The sequence below is a fragment of the Leptonychotes weddellii genome, unplaced genomic scaffold (assembly GCF_054177405.1).
Source record: "Leptonychotes weddellii isolate Sample4059 unplaced genomic scaffold, ASM5417740v2 HiC_scaffold_5044, whole genome shotgun sequence".
NCBI lineage: Eukaryota > Metazoa > Chordata > Mammalia > Carnivora > Phocidae > Leptonychotes > Leptonychotes weddellii.
In genome coordinates this window covers 1-11,260 of record NW_028017873.1, presented here as the reverse complement: position 1 = coordinate 11,260, position 11,260 = coordinate 1, and the positions used below count along the sequence as shown (strand labels likewise).

At 53.1% G+C, this 11,260-nt stretch overlaps 1 protein-coding gene across 1 annotated transcript; it reads right to left on the bottom strand.

The window, feature by feature from the left end:
- Positions 1-1,234: 1,234 nt before the first annotated feature.
- LOC145715832 (protein Shroom2-like) lies at positions 1,235-9,253 on the bottom strand (the record flags this gene model as incomplete). The annotated part of the gene is made up of 3 exons (XM_081811005.1): positions 1,235-2,072; positions 3,299-5,774; positions 8,937-9,253. Coding segments are annotated over 3 exons (2,895 nt in total), but the record flags the coding sequence as incomplete, so codon positions are not given.
- Positions 9,254-11,260: the final 2,007 nt, after the last annotated feature.

Sequence of the window (11,260 nt, the reverse complement as noted above, 5' to 3'; positions counted from 1 at the left end):
AAAAAAATTTTTAAAAAAATTTATGCAAAACATTAGGCGTCTTTAAATCTTTGCATTACAGGATTTTGGTTTTGGTGAGCAAAAAGACAGTCCTTGACCTGAATTTTCATTTCTTTTATTCCCAGATTTAATGTTTTAAGTACACTATTTCTTACTGATACTTCAGAAAATAAACATTCTCCGAAAAAAGCTGAAAATGGCTTTTCTATGTTCCTGTTCTGGAATTTCGTGGAGTCTTGCCACTCTTTGAATGCGCACACAGTTCTGAAAATTGCCGGCTCTGCAGCTCAAAAGCAGAAGGCTCTGGAACTAATTTCTTTGGAGTGGTGGTGCAGTGTGCTATGATAAAGGAAGCCTGTGGTCCCTCCTGCTGTTCTTCTCGACCCTCTCGCTATTGACAGTGCCATTTACCGCCCCCCCCCCCACACACAGAGTGTACATTACAGCTATTCATTAGGACTCCGCTCACAGCAGACGGGCTAAGTCCCTTGCAGTGGAAGTGCCGTGCCTAGGGCAGGAGCGCAGCGAGCTCTGAGCACCCTCATGACGGCAGTAGAGCCCAGGAGCGGGCTGTGAAAGAAGATTTCAGCTGGTGCCGGGCTGGGACTCACCCAGAGTCTCTCGGAGTAAAGCTCTAATTGTGTTTCTCAGAAATGGCTGCATTCTTGTAGGTGTATTATTCATTGGCCATTCCTTCTTAGCCAGGGATTCTTGGTTTCAGCCATGCAAACCGTGCATGGCAGGGACCTCCTACACAAAATGCCACTCTTGTCCCCTCAGAGCCACGTAAAGATTGGATGCTGTTGCATAAGGCTAACAGCCCTCAAGTTTTTAGCCCAATGAAATAAGACCCCATTACAGAAGGCCCTTAAAAGCAAACATTTAAATTGGTTATTTCTGAAACAGAACCTTATGAGGTTAAGTGTTTAAATCTAAATATCACACTGATCACCAGAGATTCTCAAAGCGACAGAAAAATCTGCATTCACTTACCCAACCGCGTACATTTACTTCCACGCTTCTATCAGCCCTTTTTTTTTTTTTTTTAAAGATTTTATTTATTTATTCATGAGAGAGAGAGAGAGGCAGAGGGAGAAGCAGGCTCCCCGCGGAGCAGGGAGCCCGATGCGGGACTCGATCCCAGGACCCTGGGATCATGACCTGAGCTGAAGGCAGACGCTTAACCGACTGAGCCACCCAGGCGTCCCTCTATCAGCCCTTTTAAAATAAGGTGATACCACAGGTCCTACGGTAGTCTATGCTTTTCTCTCCCTCCCTCCTCATGCATATCAAGGGCGAGATGACACTGTCTATCCGTCTACCTACCTACGTACTTAATCTAAATTCCATCCTCCCTACAGCTAAACAGCTACACTGGCCCCATTCTAGAATGACGGCATATAGCACGGTAATATGTTGCTGCCATCCACGATTCTCTCACACGCTCTGATCCTCTTCAGGAGCCCACACAATTGATTTCTGTTTTCATGCTCAAAATAAGCCCAATTTAGAAAGGCCAGCTCCATGCCTTCCTGACTGACAAACCTTCCAGGCAAGTCCGATGCGAGACCATGCCCCAGCAACCCAGCTGTGTACTTGGTCCCTTCATTCGAGCATTCTGGATAAAGCATTTCATTCAAGCACATGACACTGGACTTCCCGTTTTCTCAACAGAAAGAACCTACTGTGCAGAAAACACAGCAGCCACCTAAAGAACGGAAACATGCCACGATGGCATTTGAAGGCGTCGCCGCCCTGAGAGGGTGCTCCTGCCCGTGGTGCAGGCCCGCGGGCTCAGCTCAACGCGCATGGCGCCGTCTGCACCCGGGCACGCGGCTCGCTGCGTCCACTAACAGCCACTCTGGGTATGGCAAAACACAGACGACCCACCACGTTCACCGAGCATTCACCCTCCATCAAGAAGGCCACCCCCGAGATGTCTTCTTAGCAACCCCCAATCCAAAATTCACCTACCTCGGGTGGGGATGTCGCTCCTCGGCCCAGACTGTGCAGGAAAGTTCTCTGTGCTCGCCAGGGTCCCCCACTTGCCGCTGGGGTTCGATGGCAGCTTCCTGCCAAGAGCGACACAGTGAGACACCAAGTCATCAAGCCGCCTTCTCTGAGACATCTATTATTATGAACCCCCTCATTGTGGGTTTGCCCTGCGGCCCGGACCACGGAGGCAATGACGCAGCCTGCTGTCTCGTCCTGACACTCGGCCACGGGCCTGGCGAGCTCAGCTCTCCAAACCGGCCTACCAAACAAATGAACTAGACCGTAGGTCCACTTCTGTTCGGCAGCTTAGCAGATGGCCAGCGTGAGGCCTGTAGGGCCATGGGACACAGCCGGCCAAAGCCGAAACAAAACAAAAACCAACTCACATGCACCGGTGGCAACTCACTACGGCGGAGCCTCAAGCCCGAGGACTTGTCAGGGTCTGGGATTCTTCTCTCCTGACCGAGCAAGCGTGGAGTTCTGTCATGCTGCGCGGGCCACGGGCTGGGCCACGGCCACGAACAGACAGGCAGCTCTCCGTACACAAGTGTACTGACTATGGTGTCCTGAACCCGCTCCTGGTTCTTTTGAAAAGAAACTGCATCTCTCGCTGTTAAGCATTTTCTTTGAAACGTATAAAGGCGGGTTTAAGAGGCAGAGCAGGCAGAGAGAGGGGGCCTGACTCGTGGCAATCGACTTTGAGTATCGCTACGAATAGTCTGCTTTTCTAGAAGAAAGCTTAAAGCCAACTTTTACCATCAGTACCTTATAAAAAATGCAACAGTTTAATGCACTGCACGTTAGATTACGTTTGCCCTGGAGCAATGTCTAAGAATGTTTGAAAAAAACAAAAACCAAAACCTTAAAGAACAAACACTAAAAACTGTAAATGGCCTCAAGGTTTGAAGACTGGCTATCATACACTGTCTTACCCCTTTACAGAAAGTACCGCTTTCCATTTCAGAGGAGAACCTGCCATTTTCTAGAGCTCCCCCCAAATTCTTGGCTTGGTGTTAAGGCTTGGGCACGCTAATCACAGGGAAAGTCAGCTGAAGCAAGAGATGAGGCGGCGGCTGGGGACTCGAGACAGGCGAGCAAGGACAGCACTTCAGCGGCCACGAATGTACCGGTCTGTCCCCAGGGACCTTTCACACGCTGCAAGAGCTGGAGCACGTAGGTGCTCGAACAGCTGGACACAAGTCACACTGACATCGGGCCACTCTCCTTTGGGGGGCCTCCTCTATGTGCTGTAAGACAGCAGGTGGGGGGGCAGCTTTGTCCTTGCTTGCGGCACCAGGCTTACCTGTGTGTACAGGTCTGTGGACGGCGACGACCGGGACCTTCCATGAATGTACTGCGGCCTCTCGTGCTGCTCCAGACCCGCGTCCAAGATGTCGTCGGCTGAGTGATACCTCCCGGAACTCCTGGCTTCAAGAGCTGTCCTCTGTTCCCGCCAAGACGCTTGATACTCCGCAAAGGTCCCAAGCCTCTCAGGCGGTTCCAGCTTTCCTACCTTCCCCACTTTTCTGCGCCCACTGGGGTTTCCTCCAAAGGAGGTAGTGCGGGCCCTCTTCTGGAACCAAGGCTGTGCACTCTCGTACCCGTGGCCCGCTGTCGGTGGCCTCTCCAGCTTCTCCTTAGGGAATGCACAGAGTGCTTGCCTCTGGCCAGGTCTCTGGTGAACGGGTTTGCTCGTTTCCTCAAAGAACTTCCACCTGTCGGCGAACGAGCCCACGGTCTCCTCGGACGTCCCAGGGCGCTGGTGAGGGCGATCATCCCCTGAGAGCCCCACCTCGTTCATTTTCTCCGGTTCAGAGTAGGATTTCAGTTTCTGCTCCAGCGTGAACCGTTTCCGGCCTCCAATGCGGGGAACGTGCGGCACGGCCACTCCAGACGGGGGCGGCTTGGCCAGGCCCCCCTCCCAGACACGGGGGACGGGGTCCAGATCTGTGCTGTGGTCCTCAGCCCGCTGCTCTGGCCCTGCATAGTGATCAGCTGGGCTGGGGTCTAAATCACGGCGCTTAAACGACGTGGCCCGCAGGACCCGGGCCTGGGCCTCCTTCACGTGGTCTCTGTAGGTGCCCGTGAAGGACCCTTCTGGGGTGGGGCTGGTGTCACCTCCGTGCTCCGCCCTCCAGCCGACGGCCTCTTCCTCGGCTTCCCCCGCCCCAGTCAGCGTCACCGTGCTTTTGCTTTTCTGCAGCTTGGCTCGTCGCATCTGGATCTCGTTCCTCAGGGTGGTGGCAAACCGGTCGCTCCTCCGTGTCGCTTTGCCCACCTGGGCGTCAAACGGTGGCGGCCTCTCCGTACCCGCATCTGGGCCATTCTCGGGCCGGCGCGTCCCCTCCTGGGTCAGTGAGTGCAACATGGGCGTCTTGTGACGAGAGATCTTGCCGCTCTCTCCGTCGGCCCACGCGAAGCCATCTGCGGGCTTCTTCAGACCGCTCTTCTCCACGCGGCTGGCTCGTGGTGGGTCCTCGCTTCCTGCGGGGCGGCCCTCTGCTCCTCGGTCCAGCGGGTCCGCCCGGGCTCTCTCGTGGGGGCCCGGGGCCTGCTCGTGCTGCGGCAGGGAACACCGGGGTTCCTGGCCCGGCGGCTGTGGGGTGGGGGAGTCGTGGGCGCCTGGAGCCACGTCAGGACGCCAGGACCGCTCGTGGAGTTGCGCTGCCGGTGTGCTCTCCTGAGGGCACTGTCTGCTCGCCACACAGTAGTAGCAGCCCTGCCCACCGCTGTCCCCCTTCTGGCTGGTGGCACCGGGCCACCTGACCCGAGCGGGGCTGTCGTCCCGGAGACGGTCAGCAGACGGCTCCTGGCGGCCCCCCGGGATGGCCACGCGGGGCTGCTCCCTCAGCGACGTGGCGGCCGTGGGGCCCCCGTGACAGAAGGGGCTCTCGGCACGGTCGTGGTGGGGGTGCTGGCTGCCGTAGGAAGGCTGCGGGAAACGCACATCCGTGCTGGACAGAGAGGCCTGCAGCCAGCCGGGGCCCCCTGCGGGGCCGCCTGCCCTGTGCTCAGAGGGCAGCACCCCGCCGTCCAGGGGGACGTCCGGCGCACAGCCTGAGCTCCCGGCTCTTCTCCCGCTGCTGGGACGCACCAGCCTCCACGGCTGGTCGGCGGCTTCTGCTCTCCAGTCACTGCGAGGCTGGGCGCGGCTCAGGCCCAGAAAGTGCTGCATGCTGGCCGCCTCTGAGGATGGAGGGCCCTGGGCCTTCTCGTGGCTCTTGGTGGCCGCGAAGCTGTCACTGCGGAGCGGGGGAGGGGGCGGAGGAGGGGACGAAGGTGCTTTTTTCTTATCAGGAACATACCAGACGGGCCCAAAATTTGACCTCCCGGAGGTGGCCAGCTTGGCCTCAGCACTGTCCTCTGGCCTGGGGCTTTTGCTGCTGTCACGGGGGACCCGGGCCGGGAAAGACCCGAGCCTCTCCTCCAGGCCCTGAGGATCGCTGGCAGCCTGGCCCTGCCGGCTGCTGTCCGGCTTGGAGGCCTCCCACAGGCCCACTTTGTAGAGGATGTTCTCTGCAGAGGAGGCATCGGCCTTGGGCAACGTGTGGTCAGGAGTGCTGCAGCTGGTGGAGAATGAGCCGTAAGCCGAGTCCCGCTTGCTCTGGCCGCCCAGGTGGTCGATGCTGCTGTTGGACTTGGCGGCGGACAGGCGTCCGGAGGGGCAGGGCTGGGAAGGCTGGTCCAGGCTGTCGACGCTCCCGAGCGAGCTAAAATGGTCAGAGGTACGCTGCAGATTCGAGTGCTCCCACGTGCCCGACAGGTCATGAGATGAAGAACTAGGAAGGAAGGACCACAGGGAAGAGTCCGCTTTAGAATCGAGGAACAGCGAAGAGGAAAATGAGGACAGCAGTGCTATGAATGCAGCTGGCCCTGCACAGAAACATCCAGACGCCCAGAACTCTTCCCAGGACAGGGTCACAGGACCTGACATGTGACCTTTGCCCAGCATTTTATTACTATTTTTTAATTTTTATTTTTTAAAGATTTTATTTATTTGACAGGGAAAGACAGAGAGAGAGAGAGAGACAGCGCACAAGCAGGGGGAGCGGCAGGCAGAGGGAGAAGCAGGTTCTCCGCTGAGCAGAGACCCTGACGCGGGGCTCGATCCCAGGACCCCGGGATCCTGACCTGAGCCGAAGGCAGATGCTTAACGACTGAGCCACCCAGGGGCCCCTGCATAGCACTTTAAAGGGCAACTCTGACAAGAGGCTGAAGAGACCCAGCCTGACTCGCTTGATGCTCTTTCCCCAGACAGATGCCTTCAGACACTAGCCATATGGTCCTGCCCTCGGGGTGCCGAAGTCCACAGCGGTCACCAGCAGGAAATGCCTATGTGAACACTTTCCTCCTCGGTCACTAAGTATGGTGGCTGGCAGACCACAGCCCGTGACAACAGCTGTTAGACAGTTAAATGCTTGGGGGGACATGGATCAAAAGACCATTCTGTGACCCATGAAAATGACAAGAAATTCAAATCTCACTGCTCACAGATAAAGTGTGACCGGAACCCAGTCGTGGTCATTCGTGTACACAGTTTGTGACTGCTTCTGAGCTGGGGACCTGCAACAGACGCGGGCCCATGGAGCCTAAAATATTTCCTACGGGGCCCTTTACAGAGCAGGTTTGTGGACCCCAAGGTTGAGCGTATGAAAGGGTTCTTATCTGGACGACTAACAAAGAAGAACCAACCAAATGACGACAACTTTCACATTAAAAGGGGAAGTCCATGAGATTTATCCATGAGATCTTAAGTCCAAGCAGATATGAATAATGCTAAGCACTGTTTCCACACAGATGTGAGCAGCATATGTGCTTCTTTGATCAAGAAAGCATCAAATGGGCTTAATGGAAATCCTATTACGTTAAGTCATTTCAATAATGAAATAAAAGGCTTTTTTTTTTAAGATTTTATTTATTTATTTGAGAGAGAGAGAGACAGAGACAGAGATAGCGAGAGAGAACACAAGCGGGGAGGAGAGCGAGAAGCAGGCTCCCGCTGAGCAGGGAGCCCGACGTGGAGATCGATCCCAGGACCCTGGGATCATGACCTGAGCCGAAGGCAGCCGCCCAACCGACTGAGCCACTCTGGAGCCCCAAAAGGCTCACTTTTCACTTAAGTTTTAGTACTCAGCTGAGAATCTGTGGTTTCTCAAAAATACTCTGGACTCCAAATACCACCATGTCTTGTCACTTTAAGCAGGTAATGTATTTGAGATGTATTTGCTTCATAAAAGTACTTCATAAGGGCGCCTGGGTGGCTCAGTTGGTTAAGCGACTGCCTTCGGCTCAGGTCATGATCCTGGAGTCCCGGGATCGAGTCCCGCATCGGGTTCCCTGCTCGGCAGGCAGTCTGCTTCTCCCTCTGACCCTCCCCCCTCTCATGTACTCGCTCTCTCTCATTCTGTCTCAAATAAATAAATAAATAAAATCTTTAAAAAAAAAAAAGTACTTCATAATTTTATAGCAGACCAGTATTTACTAACAATCAAAATAGGTTTTGAGGGGCGCCTGGGTGTCTCAGTTGGTTAACCATCCGACTCTTGGTTTCAGCTCATGATCTCAGGGTCGTGGGACTGGGCCCCACGTCGGGCTCTGCACTCAACGTGGAACCTGCTTGACATTCTCTCTCTCCTTCCGCCCCCGACTTGTGTGCATGCGCACGCTTTTGCGCTCGCTCTCTCTCTCAAACAGATAAATCTTTTTTTAAAAAATTGATTTTGAGATGGTTACATACTCCGTACACCCTGGCACAAATTCATTTACAGAATGGACACACATGCACACTCAGAAACACACAAACACATACATTCAAGTGCATGTGCACACACATTCACACACGTGCAGAAATCGTAAGTGGGCACAGATACATACATGCACTCATACATGCACACGCACATACCCAAACCCACACTACTTGTTGCTACCGTCATCCTTTTAATGGGAGACTTGTGAGGACACTGGCCACCGACCCAAGGTGATGTACGACGAGCAGGAGCCTCCTCAAGCCAACACCGCCGCGGGGCTGCCACACGCCTGTCTGATACATTAGCACTTCTGACTCTGAAATGTGGCCGCCAGGTCGACCAGAACTCCCCCTCCTTCCACTGACCTGCAACTCCTATCACCTTGGTCTCACGCTCAGTGGGAAGCCACCCCCGGGCCCTCAAGGCTGGGTGCCACCCCGGCATGTGGGCTGGGAAGCCTTGGTTTCCTCTATACCCCCCGCCACAGGAGAGCCCTGGGGGTCGGGGAGAGGGTGCTGATGCTTAGCAGAACCTTCTGGCAGCCTCTGTGAAATACATTTGCCGAACCCGTAAGTAGCTCCTGCCTTCCAATCTATGCATAAAAGTCTCAAAAGAGGGGTGCCTGGGTGGCTCAGTCGTTAGGCGTCTGCCTTCGGCTCAGGTCGTGATCCCAGGGTCCTGGGATCGAGCCCCGCGTCAGGCTCCCTGCTCGGCGGGAAGCCTGCTTCTCCCTCTCCCGCTCCCCCTGCTTGTGTTCCCTCTTTCGCTGTCTCTCTCTCTGTCAAATAAATAAATAAAAATCTTTAAAAAAAAAAAGTCTCAAAAGAATGGTGGTGGCTGTGGGCAAGTGGGTGGCATCGCTGCTGTTCCACTCAGGTCAGAAACACCAACTCAGCTGGCCCAAAGGGATTCAGCCCAAAAAGCAAAGTCCCTAGGCTCCTGATTTATTAAGTGACATAATGAGAAAGCACACTTGCTCATCCTTGCTCTTGGTATTTCAGTTTTTGTTTTCAAGGGTTGGACACCTACCTACTCTGAAAAATTTAGAGAGTTTTACCAGTAATGGTGTTAGTGGCTTTTCCTCATCAGAAAAACAAAATCATCCCGAAGTGGAGAAAGGTGCTATCACGGCAGGGCTGGGAAGTCATGAACACCGTTGAACCCTGTCCATCCCGGGGGGAAACCAGTGCCTACCTGGCGTGGTGTTGGCTGTGCCAAGAAGGGCAGGAACTGGCGGAGGGGAACGGCGATGCTGACGACTCGGGGTGGCTATCGCAGAACTTGGTGGCATGCCAGGAGTGAGGCCTCCAGGTCACCTCATTCCTCCTGAAAGAGAACGCAGACGACTCAGGGACTTCAAACAAAGGACAACTCCGTGCCAAGACAGGAGTGCAACGTGGAAATAAATCACGGCGACTTCTGCATGATTTAGAGCATCGCTTCCAGGGTGCTTCCCACTGTATCTGGACATGAACATAGTTTTTTAGATTCTTATTAACGCAGAACGAGAATCACGGGCTTCAAAATGTGAATTAACCCTTATTCTTCAAAATTTATTCGCAATAGTAAATGAATCTTGTTGTCCCCTCAGACACCAGCAGGACCCCAGACAGACTCTTCTGTCTTTCTTGTTTCAGCACAGCTGTGCACACAGCCCTTGGCCTCCTTGCAGAAAAGAGAATGCACTGGAGAGAAGCTCAGTGAGTGCCCAGCTCAGCGGGGTCACACAGAGTGAGAGCGCTTCTATTTACTCACTTACCTAAGTAAACACAGACATCTGGACATGAACTAAGGCTAGTAGATGCATATTCATTCCTCCGAGTTTCTCAGAGGGTCTGCGAAGTCAGCTAAGGGTCCTCATTATTGGAACGTGATGCCCTCGACCAACAGGCTGCAGCCCACTCCTGCCAGGGCTCCTGAACGTCGTCCGCAGCCTCGGCCTGGGCTCCTACTGCACGGTCCCCACCACCCCACAGGGCCTTAGTGTTTTGGCTGCACTGCCTGGGTGTGAGAGGGGAATTTTAGTCGGAAATCCGCAGAGCTGCCACAAAAATGTTCCAGAGCCCCCAAGAGGAGGCTGCGGCGTGAGGAGGAGACCCACCCACACCTGGTTCTCCCACTCTCCACTTCTCCAGTGCGGGACAGAACCTGCTCGCTCGGGACAGCTTACAGCCCCATCGAGAACACAGAAAGAACTCAAAAGGAGCCTCATTAGGTACTTGACAGAGAGTAAACATTTTTCAAGCAGGCAAAAACATTCAAGGATATTACGTAATAAAGAATATTAAAAAATCTGAGGGGCGCCTGGGTGGCTCAGTCGGTGAAGGATCTGCCTTTGGCTCAGGTCATGATCTCAGGGTCCTGGGATGGAGCCCCAGGTCGGGCTCGTTGCAGGGAGTCTGCTTCTCCCTCTGCCCCTAACCCCTGCTCATGCTCGGTCTCTCTCTAATAAATAGAATCTTAAAAAAAAAGAAAGAAATCTGAAAAGCATTTATAACATAAACCTTCTGACAACTCATAATCAATGAAGAAAAATATCTGGGTTGCAAAATGTGGAATGTGTTGACTTCAGGAGTTTCCCTATGAACAGAAGCATAAAACAGACAAATTCATCACACCACAAAAGTAAAGGGACTGAAAACCGAACTGTACCTCATGGAGTTTCTCAGAATCCTCGTAAGAAAGGTTCTGGCCATGTGAATTTCATTTTCAGATGCCTTTTTCTGTGCTATCATATCCACAATTTCTTTCATCTTCCTTTATAGTTAATTAATGAAGGAAAGAAACTAGATGGAGAGCGGAGGCAAAGGGAAACAAACAAAAAAAGGAGGCTAGGAAAGGAAAATGCCTCATCCTCTGCGGCAACATCTTTCAACCCTGCAACTGGCAAGACTGGGGTACGGGCTGGCTTACTGGGACAGCAGCGCTGCAAGCGTAAACATGTTTCCTTCTTTTTAAAAAGATAATACATACTGAAGCACGTCTATTTCAAGAGGACATACTCAACAATTACAGTATGAATTAAGGGCTTAAAAAAAAAAAAAGGGACGGGGCACCCGGTGGCTCAGTCCTTAAGCATCTGCCTTCGTCTCAGGTCATGATCCCAGGGTCCTGGGATCGAGCCCCACATCCGGCTCCCTGCTCAGCGGGAGTCTGCTTCTCTCTCTCCTACTCCCCCTGCTTGTGTTCCCTCTCTCGCTATGCCTCTCTTTGTCAAATAAATAAAATCTTTAAAAAAATTTAAAACAAAAAATTTTTAAAAGAACAAATGAGAACACAGTGAAAAGGTTATACCTGTAAACTAGGCATGAGGATCTCATGGCTACTGGGAACAGTGATGTTTTCCTAACACATGAGCTTTCACCAGGTCCTCTGAACTTCCTAGTGCATCACAAACATATTTGGCAAGGTTCCAGCTACTTTCTGCTTCTCAGCCCCTCTGATTGCCTAAAACGGCTGGATTTGTGTTGATAAGAGAGTGGAGGACGTTGGGCACAGGCATGCTCATCAATCCCAAT